Consider the following 23,581-nt stretch of genomic DNA (forward strand, 5'->3'; position numbering starts at 1 on the left):
CGATCCCGAAACGGGGAAGAGCCTCCGGACTTCGATGGACGATCAAACTGCTCCACGCCTGCCGTTCTCCTTCCTCCTCACGCTGCTGCTGCTCGTTTAGAAGAGAGAAAAAAAACAAACAAGAAAAAAAGAAGAAAAAAAGCGCCACCAGTGGGGGTGAGGCGTGTTGTCTCGGCTACCGCGAATCTATTACCAGGCCGCCAACCGCATATTGCCAATTCGACAATCGGTTGCGCGCGTAAACTCGGAATTTCCCTGGTGCTGTGGTGCTGTGGCTCAGGATCATGCAATAATACTCGGTCATTAGGGCGCCAGGGAATGCGGCCAAAGACATCACGGTGGCAAAATTGGCGATTAAACTAGAGAGAGGAGCGCGCGTATTTTACACAGCAAGCTTTACATTGAATCATATCGATACCTAACAATGGTCCGGCGGTAAGGTTGACAACAAGGTGAATTCGATGGCTGGTATTTGCCCCCTCTCCCCCTCCCTTCCCCTCCCCCCGCTAAGAGGCATGTTGACAGCGTGCAACCTCAAACAAGCCCATATCCTTTCATATGTTGATAACAATGGGAATCAAGTAGGGGTTCCCATGGTACTCGCTATCTATCGTGACCAATCGAATGCCACCTTTCCCCGCTCTCAGCCTAGATGAGGGGTCCGCCGATATGCATGCTCCTGTGTTTCATGTCAGCACCGGGACCGCTGTACGACGATGACGACGAAAAGCAAAATGTTGAGGACTTACGTTTTGATGTCTTTGATCCAGCCTTTGTCGGTGTACTTGTCGACCAATATAATGGCCCTACCTCTGCGCCCCATCCTTCCAGTCCGGCCGATGCGGTGTATCAGATCGATCGCGCTGTGCGGCTTATCGTATAGGATCACGTTCTTGACCGTTTTCGTGTCCACGCCACGGCTGGCAATGTCCGTGGTAACCAATACCTTCATCCGCTGCCGCCCCGTAAGCTCGGAATCAACGTCTGTCTTGCCCGATGTAAACATTTCCATGGTTTCGGTGTGCATGCGGTCCTTGGTGTCGCGGGCAAACTCGATCGCGTCAATGCCCTTGGTCCGGAGGTACCTTGTGAGCTCGGTCGTCGTTTCGCGCTCGTTGACGAACACGATCACCTTCTTCATGAATCCCTCTTCCGTGTTGTCTTTGGCAATAGTGTAGAGCGTATCCGCACAGGCTAGTCTCTTGTTCCCGTGATACAACGTGCTGTCCGCGTCGACTACATGCAGTTGCACTCGGCGGGGGACCACGTGCAGGTTAGGCGTGACCAGGCGCTTCATGTCAGGGTAGAGTTCGCGCAGCCGTGTATCGAGCGAGCGGGGGATCGTGGCCGAGCACAGGATCAGCTTCTGGAGATTCTGGCATCGGCCGATGACAGCAGTTGTGGTGGGCGAGAACGATCTATCGAACAGTGAATCTGCCTCATCGACCACGACGTGAGTGCATCTGGAGAAAAGCGCCGGGTTTGTTTCCGTCAAGCTGTTGAGTAGATGGGGTGTGCAGACGACGACATCGCATGGTCCTCCAAAGAGCCGGTTCCTGATGACGGTGGCGGAGAATTCGCGGGAGATGACCACGGTGCGGAACTTGGCCACGTGCGAGAGCGACTTCATGACCGCGCCGACCTGCGACACCAGTTCCGACGTTGGCACCAGGATGACCACCCTGGGCCTGCCATTGAGCGTTTCTTTTTCCACGGTCGGTATCTCAATGTCACTGGGCGAGGGCGGGGGCTTAGGGTTTAGCTCTTCCTCTAGGCGCGCGGCCTCCTTCTCTTCCGCCTCCTGGCGCTTGATAGCGTCGACAGCCGGAATAGCATACGCCAGCGTCTTTCCGGAGCCGGTCTCGGCGGCAATGAGATAACTTTCTGTGCCAGCCGCCTCATCAGCGTACCTCCGGCGCCGTGTCGGCCCTTTCCCCATCAAGGCTGGAATGACCAGCTTCTGCACCATCGTTGGCGCAACGGTTTCAAGATCGCCAAGTGCGCTGGTCAGAATCGCCTCCTGCGTAGCAGGCAACAACCCAAAGTCTTCGAACGAATCGACCGACTGGACCTTTTGGTGCGCCACGGTCCTGGTAACCCTTGACACGGGCGCCAGCGACTGCCGCATCTTCATGTGCTTCATCTCGCGGGGCTCCTTTGGCTTATGTTTCCTGCCATCTTTATCGATAGTGCTCCTACTGCTCCTCCTCCTGTCATCATCTTCCGCTTCCCGAGCGGGCTGCCGACTCTTGGCCAGAATGTGGGCGGGGATGTTGGCCGTCGTGCGATTCAATCCCGGCGGCGAGAAGTCGTCTCGGCCTCGGCGGCCGCCAGTTCCGCGGCCGCCGTCGCCGCCCCGGGCAACTCCCGTCGAGAGTATGAGCCGCTGCGGACGCTTCCGCTGTGCGTCGCGAGCTATGTATCGCACGAACGTGCTTGTGGTCGGACCGGTGGTGGCGGCGGACAGGCACCGCGGACATCGCGATGAGATGGCGCGCAGCATGATCTATCGCGGCTGCTGCGGGAAGACTACAATCTTTGTCACCGGTTAGCAGCCCGGCCGAGTGAGTGTGTCATGTGGAACAAAACAAGAAGCGCGAGGTGCAAACAGCATACCAAGGTGGAAGGAGAGGGTGTCGTCGGAGGGTGTCGTTGTATGACGATTGTGCGCATCGCGAAATTCATGGATTAGCTAAAGTGTAGAGCACGTCTTGTTAGTAGCTTCCTCCACATCCCATCATTTTTTTTTCTCTTTGCCTCCGGTCCTCCCGAGTCCCGCGGTGCGGCTCTCCGACACCAAACCCACTTACTCTACTGCACCCGCACCAAGCCAAAGCCAAAGCCAAAGCCATGCTCGCTCGCGCAGCGCAGCCGCCTGCATGCGCGCGATCTAGTTAACTTCTGCTGCTGCTCCATGCAAGTGTTTGTGCGTCAGCCAAGGAGTCAAGGACGGACGAACGCCAGTCCAGTTGCATACATACGCCACCCCAAGGGCCAATCTGCCCCCATCATGGTCCCATGGTCGGTCCCCATGTGCATACATAACGATTAATTTGCGATGTTTCTATTTCCATCCACGGTCGGTCGGCCTCGCCGTTTTTCGCCGTCCGTGGTTGTGGTTGTCCGTGGTTGTCCGTGGTTTGGTTGTCGATAGCTAGAGTACACAGATCCTCCGGGATCTCCGATATCAATGCCGTAGGCAGAAGGTCACCGTCCTGCCTGTATGTATTTCCGTATGTATGCAACGCCGTAACCAGCGATCTAGAGCGAGTTCTTGGTTTGCTTTGGTTTGCATTGCTTTTCCGCCCCGCCGATTGTGGTCAAGCGCGCCCCCACCGACGAGTCCCCGACAAGACGAGAAAGATGTTGATCCAGCTGAAACTCAGATAGCGAGGTAGGGTAGGGTGCTGAAGCGTCGTTTTACGGAGAGCAAACTTCAGCTGGGCCTGTACCATACAGATGTAGAGTAGCAGGCTCTAGGCACACGCGACAGGGGGATGTCAGATCGAGCTCGAAGCACCCGCCGTTACATACAGCTGGATGTGCCTATGATGTGCCTATGTAACGTAGAGTAAGGAAGAACCTCCGGCTTTACTATAAGGAAGTTCGTGATGCTGATGATGCTGATGATGCTGATGATGCTGATGCTGATGATGATGCCTGAGCGCCGGCGGGGAATCCATACGACGGCACTTTGTACATACATGTATGTAGTGCTAGTACATACATGTGTAGGTCCTTACTTAGGAGTACCTTGGGTATGTAGAGTAACTCGGCCCGCCCCACAAGCCCGGTAACTAGAGTATCTAGAGTAGGAACGGTAATTCGGCACGTTTTCCGAGTACGGTAGAGCAAGTACGGTACTTGGGCTCCCTGAATCACATCATATGAACACGTATGGGTTCCGTGAAATTTGGGTTTAAATGTCAAGCACGCCAATGGGTGGTAGTAGATAGTGAGTGATTGATTGAGTGAGTAGTGGCAGGCGTCCCATGCGTTTTTTCATTCATGATGATGGCTATATGTATGTAAACAAACAGTTCGCAGTCGAGGAAGACGAAGATTGGGAACTCTGGAAATAATCCTCGCAAAGGGATGTGCACTTCCTTCCTTCCCCTCACCTCATCGCATGCAAGCCTTCTGCCTGCACCTCGTTTGCCAATGACCACTCTCTGAGTCTCCGTCTCCGTCGCACGGTGAAATGGCGAGGATGATTCCTGCAGAAATGTGCGAAATGTTGTGGATGCATAGTAGGAGGTAGGTAGGCAGGCAGGCAGGCAGGTATCCGGCATCCTACCTAGGTCCATGGCCAATCGAACACTCACTTGTGGGGAAACGCGAATTCTTCGATAACATCATACCCAAGTACCTAGGCTAGTCCGCGGTGGAGTATAGCTAGTACTTCAGGGCAAAGGAGTAGAGCAGTTAGAGTACCTAGAGTACCGAGTTCTTTCCCACCGGGCAGCGACTTCGAACGCGGCAAAGGAAGGTGAGAAGGCCCGACCGAACCCATCCCCAGCGACTCCTTTCAAGGAGCGTAAGATGTGCATTCCGGGCAGTCCGTGGAACGCCGCTGGCACCAAGCATTGCAAGCCTTAAGCCGCGTTGCTTTCGAGGAGGAGGCCTGGCCTGGCCTGGCCTTCGTCGGCTGCAACAATGCCGTCTGTCCGTCAAACCGTGCAATCGGACGGACGAGTGGAAGTTGGAGGCCAAAGTACCCCTTCCCTTTCTTCCTCGGGGCTATGGGGGGTCTGTCTGGTCTGGGTTCAATAGCGTTCGGTTCGCGCGTGGTGATGGTTATTCCGGTCCGGCCGGGTTTTTGGCGTCCGTGTGCTTGATGGTGCGAGTCGAGTACATACACCCGAGGTCGAGCACATGATCTGCATGATCCAGCACTCGTGATCCCAGAGGCCAGGCTGGACCGAATCCGTCTAGGTGTGTATCTAGGTAGGAGGTGTAACAGAACCGGCATGGATCGAACAGTTAGAGTGCATGACTGCCCTATGCCCCCTCCCCTCCCCTCCCCCTCCCCTTCCCAAAGGCTGAAGAGGCACACCGACCGGTGCTTTTTTTGCTTTACAATTGACGCGAAACTCGCGATGCGTCCGCATGAGGCATGCACTCACTGTGCAGGCGTATGTATTACTCTAGGCAGGCTCCATACTCTACTCTACTCCAGACTCCGACTATGATATGATACGAACATGTTCCCGGCTTGCTGCGTTTGCCTGGGCCCGATTGTTGTTGTTTTGGGTTTTGTTATTGTTATAGTATTGTTGTTATTGTTATGATTGTTATGACCGACGGCGGCCTCGAGTGTCCGTCCATACTCTACTCTGCGTATCATACTAGGTAGTAGAGTATCTGATATTGGATATTACAGTATAGCAGTTGCAGGCCACACCCGGCAGACGCGTACGGACGGGGAGAAAGGCTGCAGCCGATTGGACGGGACGACAAAGGGGAGGCGAGAGCGAGCGAAGGGAGGGAGGCGAGAGCGAGCGAAGGGAGGGAGGCGAGAACGAACGAAGGGAGACAAGAAATGGCGGGGCGGGGGCCAGGCAGAGGAGGTTTCGCGCGGCGCCGCTGACCTGGACTGTTATTGTTTTGGGATGTTTTACCTTGCGTGCGTGCAAGCAAGCAGTGCCAGTCGGATTCCCAGCTTGCAGCAGGCTGCTGCACAGGTACCGGTATGTAAGTAGAGTACATGCTCTACCAGTATCTACATGCTCCGGTCTCCTACTCTACTGCACGACCCCGGCGTGGCCGTCAAGGCTCTGATTCTCGGTGGTAATTGGCGACCACGATGTCGGCCCACTTCCATTTCCATGGTGTGGCACGAAACGCCGTGCTGTGCTGTGGCTGTCCGCGCATGGCGAGAACGCGAGAACGCGGGCTCGAGAGTTGAAGTGAAGTGAAGTGTTGAAATTTGGATGGTCGAGCGAGCGGCCGCCGGTCGCATGGCTACATACTCGCTTTTTTTCCCTCTTTCTTTCGACCCTTCGATATAATGTGCACCTTCCCGCCCATCCGCCCTCCCCCCCTTGCGGCGAGGGCCCGAACCGAAGTGCTTAGTTCGGAAGCTCGGTGCAAACAGAGAAGGAACACCGCGAGAGAGGAGAGGAGTCGGGAGGGTGATGGAGCCTGGAAGGAGAGGGAGTGTCTGCCTACTTGCACTTACTTACCTTCCGTCGGGTGTAGCCATGTAGTTGCTCAAGTACTTAAGGTACTCACCCAGGTCTCATGAGTACTTGCGTTCACGCTCATGGCCGATCACTCTCTTTCTCCCATGATCACCGTCAGGTTCTTCTGCTCTCCGTCTCTCTCTCCCTCCCCATCGGTCGTTGTTGTTGTTGTTGTTGATGTTGTTGATGTTCAGTCCCGATCCTGCGTGACCCCAAACACGATTCCAGCACATGCAGCCAAAGCCTCTCTGCAGTGAGGTATCTAGTTATGTGCGTTCGATTCACATGTACCTAAGATAGATAGAGTGGAGATATCTCCCGGAGGAGGAGTTTAGCCCCATGCAGCGGGCGGACGGTGGTGGCCAATCGCAGCGGCAAATGACGATGGCGCAAGGCCCAAACAATTAATGACATCAAGAGGCCAGGGTTTGCGGCTTTCTCTCGCGCTCTCGCGCTCGACTTTTGGCCGCCTAAGGGCGCTGTTAGGGCAGTGATCTGCACATTTGCAGAGTTGCAGCAGTAATGCAGCAGCATTGCAGAACCACAAAGAAGCCGCCGCGACCCCCTCATAAATGCTAGTGATGGTAAAGACAGCAAAATACACATCAGAATGGCAGAATCGGGGTCTTAAGAGTGCTTGTATAGAGGCGCAATGGTGGGACAGACAGGACGCGGGGGGCGGAGGGGGCAGAGTTGCGTGCAAGAAGATTGTTGTGTAGAGCATATCTAGCATCGATGGAGACTACTTTCGTAAAGTAAGAGGTTACTCCGCTCTCTGCTTTCGTGTCTTTCAAGGTTGTCCCCAGCCAGCGGGACCACTTTCGGTTGCCGAGCAACGCGCGGGCATTGCTGCCGCAAGTTGTTTGTTTACCGAGATTGACTGCCCCAGCGATCGAAGGAATCTCCAAAATGCTCTAGAGAGCATCCTCATAAAGTCATCTTTAGCTGGCAATTTTCCACTCTTTGCGAACCTCTTCTCTCCTCCCCGAATCTTCCCTTCTCCCCAATCACCTCCACCCTCTCCCTCTCCCCCCCCACCCCCCTACCCCCCGTCGCCCTCCTCCTGCTCCTTCGACCCCCCCTCCTGCTCCTTCGACCCCCCCTCCCCCCCCCCCCCCACCCACCAAAAACCCACCCACCCTCCCATCGCGCTTCTCTTTCTCCTTGGGTTCCCTTATTGGCGTAGAAATCCCATCTCATCCCAATTCCGTCCAATACCCATCACTTCGGCTTCGCAATCCGTACATACGAACCCGCTCCATACGTGCTGCTACATACATTCGTTCGTTTCTTTCTTCGTTGTCTTGACGCCTGATATCTCTCGTCTCGAATTATCACTCTATCCGTTCCCGACGTCTTTACGCCGACACGCCGCGCCCGTCGCTCATTTCTTAACGTCTTACGACGGAAACGTACCAAACACACACACATAGACCCACTGCCCCCATATCACTAACCCCCACAACTTCTCACTCATTTTCATAACTACTTCTCGTTCGTCTCCATAACACACCACGCGAGTGAGAACGCGGGTACGTTTCCCCCCTCGCGAAGAGAAGAACAGAAAACAAGAACAACCCTAAAAAAAAGAAGAAGAAGAAACACCAACTACAAACTGCTCGCATCGACGTGGCGGAGACAGAGAAAGAGAGAAATAGAGAGAGCGCGATTATTCGAGTAACTTAGGCACGGAGTAGAGTGCTAGGTGGCGCCAGTGCCTGCACAATCCCACAACCCACAGACACTATGCCTTCGGCGTCTAGTCTCGATGTAAGTAAACCCATCCATCACACACACACCCATCATCCATCCACAACCACACACCCATCCCCCCCCCCCCCCCTCAAACTACCAAACCACCACCACCATCACACACAACCTTCTCCTCTACGCAACCGCAGTTCGAGCTGCTAAATCAACAACAGATCACTCCTCCTCTGCGCATCCTCAAAGGAAGCATCTCCGATCAAGAATCCGAGTTAGAGCTTCCGAGGTTGGGACAGCCGTTAGCAGATATCAGTCCTATGGAAGGGAGACGGAACAGCACCAACAGCAGAGTAAGCTCTCCCGAACTCTCCGAACTCCCGAACTCCCGAACCCTCCTCCCCTCCGCGATCCCTTTGCCGCGAGCGGCTTTTCGTTCGGCGCGCTTGCCGCTGCCACTCCGAGTATTGCGCTGATTCACGAAACTCTTCAGGCTGGCGGTGATACCGACGACCTTGCCTCCTCATCCCCCTTTCCTAGTCCCTCGTCGACTGGCACCGCTACTGGTAGCGGTAACGTCAACGGTAGCGTCAACGGTGCCAATAAGACTGCTTCTACCAGAGCATTGTGGCAGGGGCGAGATCAGAAGGGTGCCCAGGACCACTCGGCGAGTGTTGCCCGTCGTTCGTCGCTCGAGAGACTTAAGCGCGCTTCGCGGGTGCAAAACAACAGCAAACTCTTCAACAAGTCGGATGCGAAAGCAGTACGGCCAACCAGCTACCCTCAGGTCCCTCCAGCTTTCACGCCCGTGTTCTCTCGCGCAGGGTCCGTTCGCACATCTATCGCCAGCACCTCCAGTAATGCGAGTAGCAATACCACTGAACGTGGCGGCGGGTCACGGATTCCTCTGCCCCAGTCCAAGAAGTCGGAGTCAATCCAGAGATCATCGACGCCGCCCACGAACCCCCCCTTAACAGGCATCTTGCACAGCCCTATCCGCTTGGCGCCGACCAAATCATCGCTACTTTCTTCGTACAAATCCAATTCGTACGATTCCGAGGATGGTGAACCAAACCGCAGCCCGGTCCGCCGACCCAAGTCCGTGAGCTGGGATAAGGATGAGCCGCATGTTTTGGAATACGAATTGGTCACCCCTGATCCATCGGTGGATGGTTCGCCTTGCGCCGACTACGATTCAGACGAGTATGGGTACGAGGATGAGGAGGATGACTTGGAAAATACGCCCGTTATCGAGCCGGATGGATGGAGGCCAACACCGGAACCTGTCCACGATCGCGAGGAAGCATACTCGACCCCTTCGCCCAACGGTAGCAGCAGACCGTTGCCGCCGATCCCCGGTCTCCCTCGGTCCGACAGCTCAAGCCCGTCCGGTGCACGCCCGTTACCAAACCCACCACTCACGAAGGCGGAGCTGCAGAACCAATCAACGATGACCATGGAAGAACGTATGAGGCGTATGATGGAGGGCAACGATCCCACTAGGCGACTCAGTTGGGATCCAACGAACAGAAGGAGGTCTCGCCAAGGAACCGAATTTCACGATGGCTTAGGAATCGGAGTTGACACGATACCCACGGATACACTCCTGCTGGAACATGGGAACGCGACGCGGATGGCGGAATGTAGTACATCCGACCGCGACGAATCGTCACCAAATTCCAATCGTGAACCCGACTCGGAGAGCATCGTGACTACAAGTCAGTACGAGTCTTCGGCTTCGGCGTCCGACTACGAGCCTCCACAGCTGACACGCGAGTCGATACGCCGTCAAGTGGAAGAGCGGAGACACCAACACGCTCAGGATGAGGAGCATGCGAGGGGCGGACGCGAGAGTCCACGCTATTACTACTCCTCCTCGGAGTCCAGACACGACGACGAAGAAAGCTTTGTTAAGGACGAGCCCACCACTGACGAGGAGGGGGATATGTATGCGCCCCCAGATATGCGTAACGTACGACCTGCTTCACGGTTTGCTACGAGATCCCCAGATACCGATGTGGTTACCGAGTCGGAAGCGTCTTTGTACGAGGATGGCGACGACGAGGAATCGCAGTACAGTGTCCCAGAAGAAGGAGCGCATGACATCATTGAGGAGGAGGGAGAGGAGGAGGAGCAGCCAGACACCCCGCGTCAAGGAACCACTCCTGTTCCTGGTAGTCCGGCAAGCCTTGCCACCGACTCTACTCAATCTTCTTTGGCGTTGGAGAATAAGCTTATGGACTTACATCTAGATAATGAGGAAAACAAGAGGGTCAGCCTACCGGATTTCTCGTCCATATTAGACGATGGATTGGGACTTGGAAAGTACATGACCCCCGCGTCTCCGGCGATTGTTGCGGCCAAGGAGGTGAAGGAGAAGGAAGAGGAGGCAGTCGAGGGACCGTCGACCAGCACTGCGAGAGAGTTTTTCGATGAGGATATGTCTGAACGCGCTCCTTCGGACGAAGAGTCGGACACCGGCTCGGTTATTCGGCACAAGATTGAGTACTCGGACGATGATGAGGATTATGAGGATGAAGATTCCGATGAGGATGCTCAAAACGGCGGGGTTCCAACCACGAGGTCGCCTTCTCCAGTTGCCGAGTCCATCGCGACTATTCGCGCGCCTGGCGGTAAACTCAAGACGAGGGCAAGTGCCACACCGGCGGATATTGCGTCGATGGCGGCAGCGCGACGACACGTGAGCGGCGACCATCGCAACCCCCCTCCGGTTCCCCGGATACCCAATGGCTATAGGAGCGAGGGCGACAGTGAGACCGGAGACAGCAGTGGTGGCGAGGACTCTGCAGGTGTTGCGGCCGGTCAGTCAGACGGAGAAACAGTGAGCAGGAGGGTTTCTGGCGCACGGAGACGGAAGATTTCCTCGACGCTTCCCGCCTTGGGCGAGTTTGAATTTGACCTCAAGCTTGATGATTTGAACGATGAGTTTGACCGTGTGATCGAGAAGCAGAAGGTACAGTATTATCTAGTCGTATGTGTGTGCGTGTAGGCTTTGGCTAACTGTCGTGTTTGTAGCGTGGTTATCTGATGAGGCAGAACACCAAAGTCATTCATGCTTCGGAACGAGGTCCCGATGATGAGGTCCCAACTCTCGATCGTCCTGGTCATGCCCGTGGTCAGTCCTGGTCCGTTGAGCCGTGGCGATCGAACCGAAGACGCAGTCACCGTGACTCCAGTCTGCGAAAGCGCCCCTCGAATGGGGGACCCGTGCCGCCGCTGCCTGGAAGGGAAAGCAGTGTCACCACCAGCAATCGACTCGCGAGCGTCAGTGAGACTACCAGATCCAGCAGTATGGGATCGGTTGAGGGTGACAACGTGGAAAGGGGACGGTTATTCGTCAAAGTCCTCGGTGTTAAAGACCTTACGCTTCCGCTGCCGCAAGGACAGCCGACTTATTTCTGCCTCACTTTGGACAATGGCTTGCACTGCGTGACCACTTCGTGGCTCGAGCTTGGAAAGAATGCCCCGATTGGCCAGGAATTCGAACTGTAAGTTTTTTTCCCTCTGAAGTGTCCTATCTAGATCCCCAAACTAACAACGTTGCAGTGTCGTTCTGAACGATCTCGAGTTCCAGTTGACCCTGCAGACCAAATTGGAGCAGCCTCCGCAGTTGCCACCAAAGACCGCCACGAAAGCTCCAGTCGTCCCCAAGCTGAAGCAGTCCACCTTCAGCAAAGTGTTCTCCACGCCCAAGAAGAGAAAGCAGCTCGAGCTTCAGCATCAACAACAGCAGCAGGCAGTGCAACAGCAGCAGCAACAGTTGCAATTGCAGCGTCAACAGAGTCAGGAATCGACCCCTGCCACCGCATGGGATCTGCTCCATGGTCTGGTTGCCCGTGATGGTTCTTTTGCTCGCTCCTACGTCTCTCTCAAGGACTTTGAAAGCCGGGCCTACGGAAGGCCCCTCACCACCGACATCCATTGTTTTAACGAGTGGGCGGTAGACACGGCTAGCATCAAGGGAAAGAAGGGGATGCAAGGCGGCTTGCAGCCCGCGAGAAAGGCTCCCTACAAGATCGGAAAACTGGAAGTGCAGCTTTTGTTCGTGCCGAAGCCAAAGGGATCGTCCGATGTGAGTATCTCCACCCGTAATGAGAATAGGACTTGGTCACTGACAATTTCACAGAAGGATCTTCCGAAGAGCTTGAACACCGCCATCAGGGAGTTGAGAGAAGCAGAGTCGATCATGACTCGTGAATGGGAAGGCAACCTTTCGCAGCAGGGAGGAGACTGTCCAGTAAGTTCCAAATCATTCGTTCATCCGTTTTGACTGTATTCTAATATGCATTTAGTTCTGGCGTCGGAGATATTTTAAGCTGAAGGGCGCTCGCCTAACGGCCTACCACGAAGCCACTCGCCAGCCCCGTGCCACCATCAACCTGAGCAAAGCGGTCAAACTCATCGACGACCGTCGTACTCTTGTCGAGAACACGGTAGCTGGACCTGGCAAGACGAGGAGAAAGTCGGGCTTTTCGGAAGACGAGGAAGGCTACATGTTCGTCGAGGAGGGGTTCCGTGTTAGGTTCGCAAACGGGGAGGTTATCGATTTCTACGCCGATTCCGCCCAAGAGAAGCGGGACTGGCTCAAGATCCTCGGCGAGACGATCGGACACGTTCCCGACTCGCGCGGATGGTGTCAAGTGGTTTTGGCCAAGGAGGCGAAGGCCAGAGCAGAACGCGAGAAGCACGAGTCAGCAGCCGAAAAGCTACGCACCGCCCAGCAGCAGATGAGACAACACCCACGGGTATCGATTCAGCCGCCGCCCATCCCCAACAACCGCATGTCCCACGGCCCTGGTAATCGACTCGCACCACCACCAAACGCGGCCCGACGACCATTACCGACTGGTCAACCGCAAGGTTACCGATGATCCGCATCTACTTTGCCATTTCCTTAGCCTTTTGTTTGTCACTGGTTTGGCCCTTGGGTTGTCTGCGTTTGGATCACAATTTCGTTTGCATTCCATTTCCATTTTTTCATGTGTATCTCATAGGGGTTTTGGGTCATTTCATCATTTTCGTTTCATCACTTGCATTTCAACTGTACCATTTGTGTTGTATTTTTGTGCCCTTGTATTTGTGTCCCATTTTCGAGTGTGTAAGGTGAATTGTGTTTGATTACGGCGCTGTCTACTTCATTTTTTTTACCTCATATTTTGCTTTAAGTGCTTTTCAGCTTTTCAGCTTTTTTGCCTTTTCCTTTTTTTTTTCTTACTGTAATGGTGTTTGTGTGTTCTGTTCTCTCTTGTCATAAGCGGGGCGGGTTTTCCTACTTTTTTTTCTTCTATCTACAGCGAAAAGTTCCTAGGTATAGATCGTACAGATCACCGCTAACACTGCTATACCACTACCATACCACTACCGTACTACATGCCGATAACAATAACAACCTGTTTGCGTTGTAATTATATGTTCTGCTCGTGATTTCGTGATGTGAGGTGATGTGATGTGGTGGAATGTGGTGGAATGTGGTGGAATGTGGTGGAATGTGGTGGAATGTGGTGGAATGTGGTGGGATGTGATATGGCGGTGGGGTTCGTGATACTTGTAGGTTGACTGGCCGGTTGTTGGGGCAGTTGGGCTTTGATAGTTTGTTTCAGAGATTTGATCTGACTCGTGACGAAAGACAGAGAACATCAATTTATTGTTGACTTGTGCCAAATACCTACGATACCATAGAGCTTTGGTCAGATTCGTCGAGCTGCCGCGAGTGATAAACCACTAAAATACTGCGAAGATAACTACCCCTTAGTCGCATCTGATGTCACGCTTCTACGGTATGGTGAATTGATTCACTGGTGACTGCATAAGTACTTACTTGGAGTTTTCGTATGATAGATTGGAAAATAAGAACGCAACGCAATCTCTGGAGTCTGTTGCGACTTGCATTACCTATTGCACTCTGCAGGATCATAGACTCATAGCATCACTCGCCTCCCGAATCCCCCCATGTGACAAGAAGCTTCGCTATTCTAGTAGCACTCTGTCGTCACTCCAAGTTATGGAGGAACCACCAAACAAAGTTCCATATCCATTCTGATGCCACACAGCCGGCCAATAGAGAACCTCTCGTGTGAGGAGGGAGCGAAGCGGTAGACTCTGGAGATACCGGCATGTCGGAGAAGCTTGAGCGAAGGCTCTCACGGTCAAGTTTCAACACCATGCAACACCCGCGATTTGAGCCCAACATTGAACAGTATACATTGCTGCTACATATTGCCCCACAAAGAAAGCTACTTCACCCTCCCCGAAACCGAGGGCCGTCCCTCGAACGCATCTCCTCCTCGTTGATATCCTCCTCCTCCTCTTCCTCCTCCTCCTCTGCGCTCTCTTTATCTTCGGTTATCTTCTCTTTTTCATCCTCCCATGATCTAGATAGTTCGCATGCAATCAATGAATGAATAAAACAAAAAAAAAACAAATTGATTTCTCCTTCTCCTCCTCATTTTCCTTTTTCTCTTCGGCTCTCTTCTCTTTTACATCCTCCTCCTTCCCCCACAGGGCTCATCATCCGTAGATAGTGTTTGTGCCGGCGTATCTTGCTGCCGTTCATCGTGTTCGTTTGCGGAGGAGGACTCGTGTGCGGAGCTTTTGTAGCGGATATCGAGTCGTCGGTTGGTGGAATGGGGAAGAAACGAAAGGTGGAATGGATCGCCGGATTCTCCGGACGAACCACCACAACCAGCCATATCGGCGGTTGCTGTTGTTGCTTCCGCCGGTACGGCAGCTGCAGCTGCGGTGGGAACCTCAGCCCCAAACAAGACATGGTAACTCCCTGGAAACAACCGAAAGTATCCTTGGAGAGGTTCACCAGTCCGTCCAACACACGGGCAATGGTGCGACCAAAGCTCGTGATGCAGGTGCCGAAGCCGCTTGGAGATTCATCGAGCTGGGCGTAGCCCTCTTCCGCCCTGCGAGCAGCCTCTTGTGAATCCCGTCAGCATGATCATCAACCAATGATGATGCGCGGGGAAGGGAGTAGTAGACATACCTCAGTGGCCAATGCTCATGCTGGGGAGGTTGTCGAAGTCCCGGGGGTCTATCCTGAGTAGGTCAGCATAGCGTTCTAGTGCGGCTGGGTTCACAAGGTTAAAGGGACAGGGAACTTACAGCAGACCACCCGTGGAGGACACCTCCGAAGAGCTGTCGCACTCGTCTAGATTCAGGGTTGGCATTGTCGTCTTCTTAGGTGGTAGATGCCGAAGAGAGGAATGATGACGGGCTCATCTAAGTTGAGCGTTGGAATTGTCTTGTTGGTCACGGGTACTGCCTCAAAGGCATGTTGTGTGGGTGATATATGCCCCGGAGGGCTGGGGGAAAATGAGAAAATGGAAGCAAGGAGGAAGATGTAGGATGGGATGAAGGAGGGGGGAGGTGACAAGGTAGAGAAGTGGAGAGGGGGAGGTGGGAAGGTAGAGAAGTGGAGAGGAAGGATGGGAGGATGGATAGATGGATGGATGGGAGGAAGGAAGGGAGCGAGGGAGAGAGGGAGAGAGGGAGAGAGGGAGAGAGCGAGCAAGGTGTGTGTGTTATGCGTGGGGGGTTGAACCCGAAGCCAGTCACACGCAGCGAGGGCTACGATGTAAGGCGATGCCCTTATAAGTTCTGCCATTTCCAGTTGTGGACGCATGCAGCAATGCCGAACAATCAAAACAAACCAAAACAAACGTCACCGTCTAGACTCCAACCTCCAACACTTTCGTATGGCACGGTTGGGATACCGGTGAGGATATCCGGTACATAGGGTAGTTGGTTAATGTAGCCCTAGCAATCACATGTACGGCCTTCCCAGAGGTGTATGGATTCTCACCCAGACCCGACGAACGATGGAATGGATGACAAGAGACGACGTGATGGATAGAACTAGATGTTAGGCTCCTGTAAAGTATAGAGTAGATTTCGTCATATAATCGAATTAAGGCTCTACTAGTAGGTGAATCTTGTGTCGTTTCATTCTCAAAGTTTTTTTCTTCTTCTTTTACGTGTTGCAAGAATGTTGGTCTCAAGGGCCCGGTATGTACCAAAGATACTGCACATAACTGGCATCACATACTATACTCTCGATAACTGATTGAAGAGGTCAAGTGGATGGCGGCTTGACCGCGCCGACGACGACATTCCTGCTGTAGCCTCACTCGCGATCACTCACCTGAACTACCGTATAATCTCGGATAACCGTCCGGTGGGTGAAATGGATTTAGCGCCATGAAGCGCTCACTAGCGTTAATCGGTTTAGCGCCGGCGCGGCAATAGAACATCAGCTGATTAGGTCGGTGAGGCTGAACCTCCTGAAGCATCGTGGGAATGGTAGATGCAGAGCTTTGCAGTGCACCCTACAAACATCAAGTCGCTAGAAATCACGGAAACCATAATGGGGATCAACGAGATCACCTTTCCTACGAGAATAGCACACGCCGACACAGTCATATTGGAATTCGCAGCTCTTGTTCTCACATCTACGATTGAAGATGCTCCTGACAACGACAGCGATGAAGACAACAATATCGGACTGATCGCTCGTCAAAGATGTCTACTCTACAAGGCCCAGTGGGTGCGCTCTCGACAGGCTCAGTTGACGCGTCCTCAGCAGCAGTCTTGGTGGTCACGCTCGTGGGAGGCTCAGTGGACGCGTGCTTGCCAGGCTCGGCGGATGTGCTCTCGGCAGGTTAAGTGGGGTGCTCTTGACGGATTCGTTGGGCGTGCCCGTGGAAGGTTCAGTGGACCCATCTTCAGCAGGCTCAGCGGTCACTCTCTCAGCGGGCATGGGAAAACATGCGCGTTCCAGTTGAACCAGTAGTAGCCAGGAGAAGTAGCCGACTGGAGGAGTAGGTAGGCAGTATTTGGTTGTAGAGCTGTTTCCTAACATTAGCTATACAGAAGATGATGTTATGGAAGTCTGTTGGAAAGAATCGGTCTGAAGTTGGATGCTCTGCATGTGTAGAAACATCACGGGGATTTTGCGCTAGTAATTTTGATACTGACTAAGCGCCAAGCGCTCCAAAACCTGCGTATAACGGCGCAAGCCAGTTAAAAAGCGCGCCAAGCCTGCGTGTAACAGCGCTAAATGCTCAAACGGACCGGACGGTTATCCGAGATTATACGGTATAGTTGGCATCTGGAAGATATTATCGCACAGGATTGCTTTCGTCATAGTCTAGATAGGCTACATGTGCAATAAAACAGGAAAATCTCTCTCTCTCTCTCTCACAGGATTGGGGGTTGCATATGGTACCTACGGTGCTAGGCTGGTGAAGCATTGTAGCAAGTAAGTATACAGTACTTGGCAACTATCATGTACCCTCATAGTTGGTGTCGTTTTGGATACCGGCTACGAATTCTGATTGCGTACCCCCCCCCCAAGATCGCAGAAACTGAGTTTCCGGACTTTTTCGGTGGCTGCACACACTTTGCCCCAGGTATATAATAAAAAAAAGTGAGAGTTAAAGGGCTGTCTTTCATACTGACTTCCCACACCTGAAGCCTGTTAATATTGGCCGATGAGATGGACGATAAATAGCGGTTGAGAACGGGAGCGTTTGAGGCCCGCATCAAACCTCGACATGTCTGTCTGACAGAAACCTGCGCCACAAACCACGCAAGATCTCTTATGCTCCCTCATCTTCCAACGATGACTCATCTCAGGGCAACGGCCGGCGGAACAAAACCACAGCAAATCACAGCAAATCACTCGCCCGCGCCCCCTCCCCACGTTTTGCTCCCCCGCCGCCCCCGTCGCCCCAGAAGGGCCAGGCAGATACTTTCGAGTTCCACCCGATTGAATCTACGATATCGCCGCACGCACAAGACCACCCTCGACGGTTGGTACCAGCTCTGGCCCTGCTTGGTTCGAGGTCGGAAAGAAGTCCCAGATGTATCCGTGGTCGTGGCCGGCCAAGTAGTGGAATTTGAAACCTTGTTCGGTGGGCTTGCTCGGCATTTTGTAGGTGTCTAGCCAACGTCTTGTAAGGAGGATCGGCGCGGGTCGAAGGTAGTGGTTGTTGAACTGAGGGCATACGGTGCTTCTTCGCCTTACGGAATTTTCATACTGGAGACACGATGGCCTTAAACGGATTCACCAGACGAGTGAGTACACGAGTCAGGCCCGGTTCGAGCAGATAAAGAGATATCCTCCACGCATCTTCAGGTGGAATCCAAACCGTTACCAACCGGTAGACGACCATGACATATCCGAGTCCAAGCCGCTCCAATTCAGTCACAGCATCGGTCTGTCCAGTGCCCGAAGTATCGTATGCCATCAACAAACACTGCTATCGACTCGCGAAGATCCTCCTTACAGGACGTTCGGCAGATACCTACAAGACACCGAGCAAGCCGATCAAGCAAGGTTTTAAGTTCCACTACCTACCTAGCCGACCACGACCACGGTTACATCGGGGATTTCCTTCTGACGTCGAATCAAGCTGGGCCGGATCAGGGGCTAAACGTTGAGGGTCTTGCAGCTACAGAGAAGATTGTGGTGTGTGGGAAGGTGTCGTAGGTTCAGTTGGGTGGAACGAGAAGGTGGCTGGCGATGAAGGAGGAGATGAGGGAGCCGAATGTGGGTATTGTGATATCGAGTCGTTCACTCCTTGGGCGGTCGTTTCTAAGGTGGTTACTCGGTCCTGACTCCTGAGGGCGGCGGCGGCGGACACTAGCCACCTATCAACCTTCTTGTATGTCCTCTCGAGGCCTTCAGATTCTTCCGATTCATTCATACTTTCCAACGGGTTATGCGCCCGGCCCAGCTCTATCAAAACAATATCTTCCAATTCAGTCACCTACCTATCCTCATTACCCACCATCATCCTGAGACAATCACGATACTCGGAAGCCTCGCATATCCGCATATCCGCAATCCTCTCAGCGATGCTCGCACTCAAGATCGTTCGATACCGGCGAAGAAACCGAAAACGCCCTGCCTGCCTGCCGGATCGGAAACTCCGCTACGAACGTCGTCGTGAAACGAGAAAGCTTCAAAAAGCGACAAGCTCTAGCCGCCGCCGCCATCCTGCTATCCTACTATCCTGCACCCACCTACGCTTGCGAAGGAACTCGGCAGACTGCAGTGCGGCCTCATTTGGCCGGCGTGTCACGATCAAAAACGCCCGTCCAAAACCCGATGAGAGCATATCAGCATATCTCACCCGAGTCCGACTGGAGGATATGCGAGTTCAGCTAGCCAGCCGGAACGGAAGGAGCTATGTACTCGGGTGTAAGGGTAAGTGCTGCCTCACCAGGTTTTCCCCCATACAACTTAGTCACAACTACTCACTCATTTCATTGTATCTAGCTCAGTACACTCCTTATATAGACTAGTGCTTATAATTCGTAATGGTGGTGAGGCACCACTTATTGGCAGCTTCTGGTACATCGGACGAAAAGTTCCTACCTATACCATATTTACCTACCTCACAACTTCTGAGTAGTGAGCAGGACGGTGTCCAACCCATGCTCGACATTGTGCAGAAGTTGCCGGCAGGCAATGCATGGATACCATTGCTTCTGTATCTCAAGCCCTCCGAGATGTGGAGCAGACGCTGGTAAACTAGCCAGGAAGGCAAATGAAGAGTCAAGACAGTGGATCACTGGGTGCAGCACTGTTCGCCTATGGAAGAGGAAGGGGAAGAGGAGGAGGAAGAAGCAGAGGGAGAGGAAGGGGAAGGGGTGGAAGTGGAGGAGGAGCTACTAGCGGTGGAAGAGGTGGAAACGGAGGAGACAAGTAGCTAGAACAGAAGACTCATGGTTTTGTGGGTGGGTGCGGGCGAGTGATTTTCTGTGATTTTCGATTTGTTTCGCCGGTCTTTTGCCCTGAGATGGTCGCTTTACGCTAGATGTGGAGTCCTGTGGGTGGGAATCATCGTCTGAAGAGGTGGGAGTATAGGAGACTTTGTATGGTTGATGGCGCAGGTTTCGGTCAGACAGACATGTCGAGGTTTGATGCATTGTTGGTTGGCTGTGGGTTGGTTGTGGGTTGTTTTCGTCTGTGGAGGGGGCATTGCGGTGTGGATTGGCGAAACATCCAAGGGATTATGGGACTGTAGTAGGTTGGTGGAGCAGGTATCGTGCCTGTAATTTAGAAGGGCCATCTTTTTGCGGTTCTATTTCCAAGCTAGCTAGCAGCCGGCAGCAGATATAAATGATGGGGAGTGGGAAAGGCACAGGTTATGTGCTCGAGTACCTCTCCCCACCCTTAGATTCCTAGTCCGATGTTGGTGTGAAGATCTTTGCAAGATGAAACATCGGGTTTTGTATGGAAGTCAAGCTCCAGTGCGCCAAACTCTCACGAGTGGCGACTGATTTTCACTCTAAAGTTAAATGTAGCGGTCACATGTACTCGGTTGGAGTAGGAACGGACCCGGAACTCAGCTATTCAACTACCATCCGAAATACGGGCCGCCATCTAGACTCTACCAGCAGATCGTCTCTCCCAGGATATGCATAATCAACCACTGACAGCGACTGATCCTCGTAATAGAAAGGAACAGGTGTATACTACCGTAGTCATCGCTGGGTGGTGAAGTTGCATTTTTAAGAGTTGTCAGGTGTTCTTTTTTTGGGTTTTTTTTGGTGGGCCGGCTGTTGCCATGTATGTAAACAATTGAACTTCCCAGGTGCAGAGCTAAATACCACTGTAACTTTCTAGACTGCAGGCATCATATGTAGAGTACTCTACTATCACTTTGTGTGGTGAGCCCGGGGCGGGTCACTCTGTTATATGCATTAGCGTGTGTTAGATCATTAGCGTGTGTTAGATGCATTAGCGCCTTAGCTTACAGACACCGAGTGATATCACAATACCACACAACAAAATCATGTGTAACTACGGGATCCCATTCCATTCGCCGAAGGGCAACAGCGCATCACAAAGAGGCCTCGAGCAGCCGCACTCGATAGAATCTCATCCTCTTTCCTACACACTTTCTCGTCCTTATCAACGTCCCATTCCACATCCGCGTCTCTGGGTTCCAACGCACCATAGTGCCATACCATCGAAGCGTAACCTGCCTTTGAAATTCGTATTCCACGCACCTTCGTTCACCCAGTTCTGCTACGCACGATCTGGTGCCTGGACCTTATTCCAACTTTTTCGCCTGATGTAGTTAGGGACGAGCACGTCCAACCGGAGCATCAAACACGCAACTCCTGGACGAATACCGCCGTGAGCCCAACATGGCCAGTATCAGAAATTACGCCAACGTACAGATCCGCGAGGACGCCGGGTACGACGAGTTCATGGGGGGGACAATACTTGGTGGACAGATCTTCTTTGGTAGTGGGTAAGTGGCCCTCCTCGACTCTGCCAAACGATGACTACTTAGTATAGTGAGGGGGGGGGGGGTAAAAATACGCTTTTTGACCGTACCGATACGGAAAAAACGTATTTTTTACCCCCCTTCACTATACAGTATGCTTCAATGTGATATTAGGGTTGGCTAACCGGAGCTGGCAGATTTGGATGTAAGCCCCCCCGGTCCGATCATCTGTCAACTCACCCAAGATTGCTATCCATGAAGCTGATCTCTCGGTGGAGCTAGCCATAAAACAGGACGACGATCCTGACCCGCCGACTTCCCAACCTTCTTTCCCGAAAGTTCCAATTGAACCTGGATATTGCGTGAACTATGGTTCTGGTCCCGATATGCAGGGGGGGCCTATACAAGACATCGTGGTTGTGGAGATGGTCCCGATCACAGCTTCCGCTCCCCACTCTTCGCGGTCGGAAATACCCCAAACCAAAGGCGAAACACCAGAGCCACCAAGAAGTGCTTTGGAAGTGTTGCAAATATGGTTCGAGAACATTTTTAGGACTGAATTCGCCTGGTGGCCTCTCCCCTCCCCCCGACGGGCGTGGGGTTGCTCCGCGGGATTCATCAAAACAGAGTGGAAATGTGTAAGACCATCAATCACCATCCCAGGATGTATGTTGACGATATCCTAGCGTTGCGGGAAAGATTTTTTCCAAACAGTGTCCGCTTCTAATGGGAACCAAAGTGCTACCCAAAGCCAAAGCCCGAACATGGCCCAGGAGCCCGTTATACAATCCCAAACATCGCCGAGAATCGGAGCCGCCACCACCGAGACGCCTCAACCTTCAACCTGTGGTTGTTACCCGCTACCAATCGGTGGACAACAACCGCCCCCTCAAGTGGGTAGAACACCCACTGACCCTGCTAGAACCGGATATGACTATGTTATTCTATGCGTGGAGACTGTTCACCGAGGTAGAAAGCTCGGACATGTAGAACTGCCGCAAGAAACGCCAGGAGGCTCGTTGCAGCGAACGGACGGGCAATTCTTCCGACGCTTGAGGATCGAGTACTGCAGGCTTCGTCCATGGGTTTCGATCATCCTCACATTTAAAGCTCTTCTCTACTTCAAATTTGTGAAGGTAAGTCCAGTTGTATCCGCGCAGTTGCTTATATCTTACATGCACAGATCGATCATTTCCCGAATGGCAAGAGTAGGCTCTATTGTTCTAATGAGCAAACACTCCCCAACAAGTCTTGCAGAAAGTACCAATATGCCGCTGAAAGGCCTCCACCACCGATTGAAGCGGACCGCATGAAACACCTCTTCAATGATCCCGACTGTGTGGGCAATACCAACGAGCATCTGATGCTTATCCTCAAGCGTATTGATGGCCCCATACCGAGTTGCGAGCCTGCGGTGTGGGGGTTGGAGGCAGTTCATGGTCCGTCCATGGCAATGATAGTTATTGTTGGTTGGTTGTGGGTTGTTTTCGTCTGTGGAGGGTTCATTGCGGTGTGGTTGGCGAAAAATCCAAGGGATTATGGGACTGCAGTAGGTGGTGCTTCTGGGCTGGCGGCACTCCTTGGAGTGGGGCTTGTGTTGATTCAGATATACCGCTCTTGCCTCACCAATGACGAGTTAGTGCGGGCGTAAGGTGTATTTGAGAAGTCTGTAGATTTGTGTACATAAAGTACTAGGTCAGAAGTTATCGCCAGGGGGCCGTTTTACACCAAAAATAGCCATTTTCACGCGACCAAAACCCACCCTTCGTCTGACCGAAAAATATTGTGTCTTTCACAGACGCCGTAAAATCATAAGCCCTCTTGTATATATAAATGTTGACCGCTTTTAGTCAACATTGATGGTTTTTAGTGGTGGTTTGTACATGACTTGAACAGTGATTTCGCATTTTGTATGGGGCTCCCATACAAAAAGTTGCACGACAACCAGCGAAAACCACAAACTTTTCTCCTGGGCAGCATTGCTCAACCACAACTGCTTATATTTGCGAGCCAGTTTCTTATAAGATCACCTACGCTGTTAGAAAAGACCTCCGATTGTCTAATATTTTTTAGAGTGTGTTTGAGATGCAGAATCTGTGGTTGAAAATGGATAGTCTTGAAACAATGGGACTTGGATTAGCCTCACAACTTCACATAAAATATGGATTTTTTTTCTTTTGGCTGGGAATTTTGTCGAAGCTGGACATGTATCTAATCATCCTGTATGCAAATTTGTATTACTTTCTATTGTGTGGTTGTGGTGTTCGAGAGGTCTACATGTGTGGTGTGGTGGTCTCGTAAGGGCGAGTGGCGATAACTTTTGACCTGGTACTTTATATATCTGCATTGTCGATTGGCAAGGATACTCCCCTAGGAGCACGGATGTCGGAAGAAAAGCCCCAAAGCCTTAAAAAGGAA

General features: G+C 52.7%; 3 protein-coding genes across 3 annotated transcripts; 2 read left to right on the plus strand and 1 right to left on the minus strand.

The window, feature by feature from the left end:
• Nucleotides 1-464: 464 nt before the first annotated feature.
• On the minus strand, nt 465-2,503 carry BZA05DRAFT_367226 (P-loop containing nucleoside triphosphate hydrolase protein; the record flags this gene model as incomplete). The annotated part of the gene is made up of 2 exons (XM_051481558.1): nt 465-679; nt 750-2,503. The coding sequence occupies 2 exons, from the start codon at nt 2,501-2,503 to the stop codon at nt 649-651; spliced, it is 1,785 nt and encodes a 594-aa protein (XP_051343402.1). The 3' UTR covers nt 465-648.
• A 5,301-nt stretch (nt 2,504-7,804) lies between these two features.
• BZA05DRAFT_102177 (uncharacterized protein) lies at nt 7,805-13,048 on the plus strand. Its single transcript, XM_051478480.1, has 7 exons — nt 7,805-7,955; nt 8,111-8,242; nt 8,383-10,863; nt 10,926-11,398; nt 11,457-11,982; nt 12,037-12,147; nt 12,203-13,048. The coding sequence occupies exons 1-7, from the start codon at nt 7,932-7,934 to the stop codon at nt 12,779-12,781; spliced, it is 4,326 nt and encodes a 1,441-aa protein (XP_051343403.1). The 5' UTR covers nt 7,805-7,931; the 3' UTR covers nt 12,782-13,048.
• Nucleotides 13,049-20,764: 7,716 nt separating this feature from the next.
• BZA05DRAFT_384281 (uncharacterized protein) lies at nt 20,765-22,881 on the plus strand. The gene is made up of 5 exons (XM_051482307.1): nt 20,765-21,187; nt 21,361-21,368; nt 21,446-21,801; nt 21,850-22,299; nt 22,347-22,881. Exons 1-5 carry the CDS (start codon nt 21,081-21,083, stop codon nt 22,812-22,814), a joined length of 1,389 nt encoding a protein of 462 aa, XP_051343404.1. The 5' UTR covers nt 20,765-21,080; the 3' UTR covers nt 22,815-22,881.
• Nucleotides 22,882-23,581: the final 700 nt, after the last annotated feature.

This window comes from Tricharina praecox (genome assembly GCF_024521635.1).
Source record: "Tricharina praecox strain CBS 144465 chromosome Unknown BZA05scaffold_2, whole genome shotgun sequence".
In the NCBI taxonomy this organism is placed as follows: domain Eukaryota; kingdom Fungi; phylum Ascomycota; class Pezizomycetes; order Pezizales; family Pyronemataceae; genus Tricharina; species Tricharina praecox.

Coding starts and splice junctions, on each gene's coding strand:
- BZA05DRAFT_102177 (XM_051478480.1), top strand. CDS start 7,932: ATGCCTTCGGCGTCTAGTCTCGAT. Junction 7,956..8,110: donor CTTCGGCGTCTAGTCTCGAT/GTAAGTAAACCC, acceptor AATCAACAACAG/ATCACTCCTCCTCTGCGCAT. Junction 10,864..10,925: donor GTGTGATCGAGAAGCAGAAG/GTACAGTATTAT, acceptor TCGTGTTTGTAG/CGTGGTTATCTGATGAGGCA.
- BZA05DRAFT_384281 (XM_051482307.1), top strand. CDS start 21,081: ATGGCCAGTATCAGAAATTACGCCAACGTACAGATCCGCGAGGACGCC. Junction 21,802..21,849: donor TCAAAACAGAGTGGAAATGT/GTAAGACCATCA, acceptor ACGATATCCTAG/CGTTGCGGGAAAGATTTTTT. Junction 22,300..22,346: donor TCTACTTCAAATTTGTGAAG/GTAAGTCCAGTT, acceptor TTACATGCACAG/ATCGATCATTTCCCGAATGG.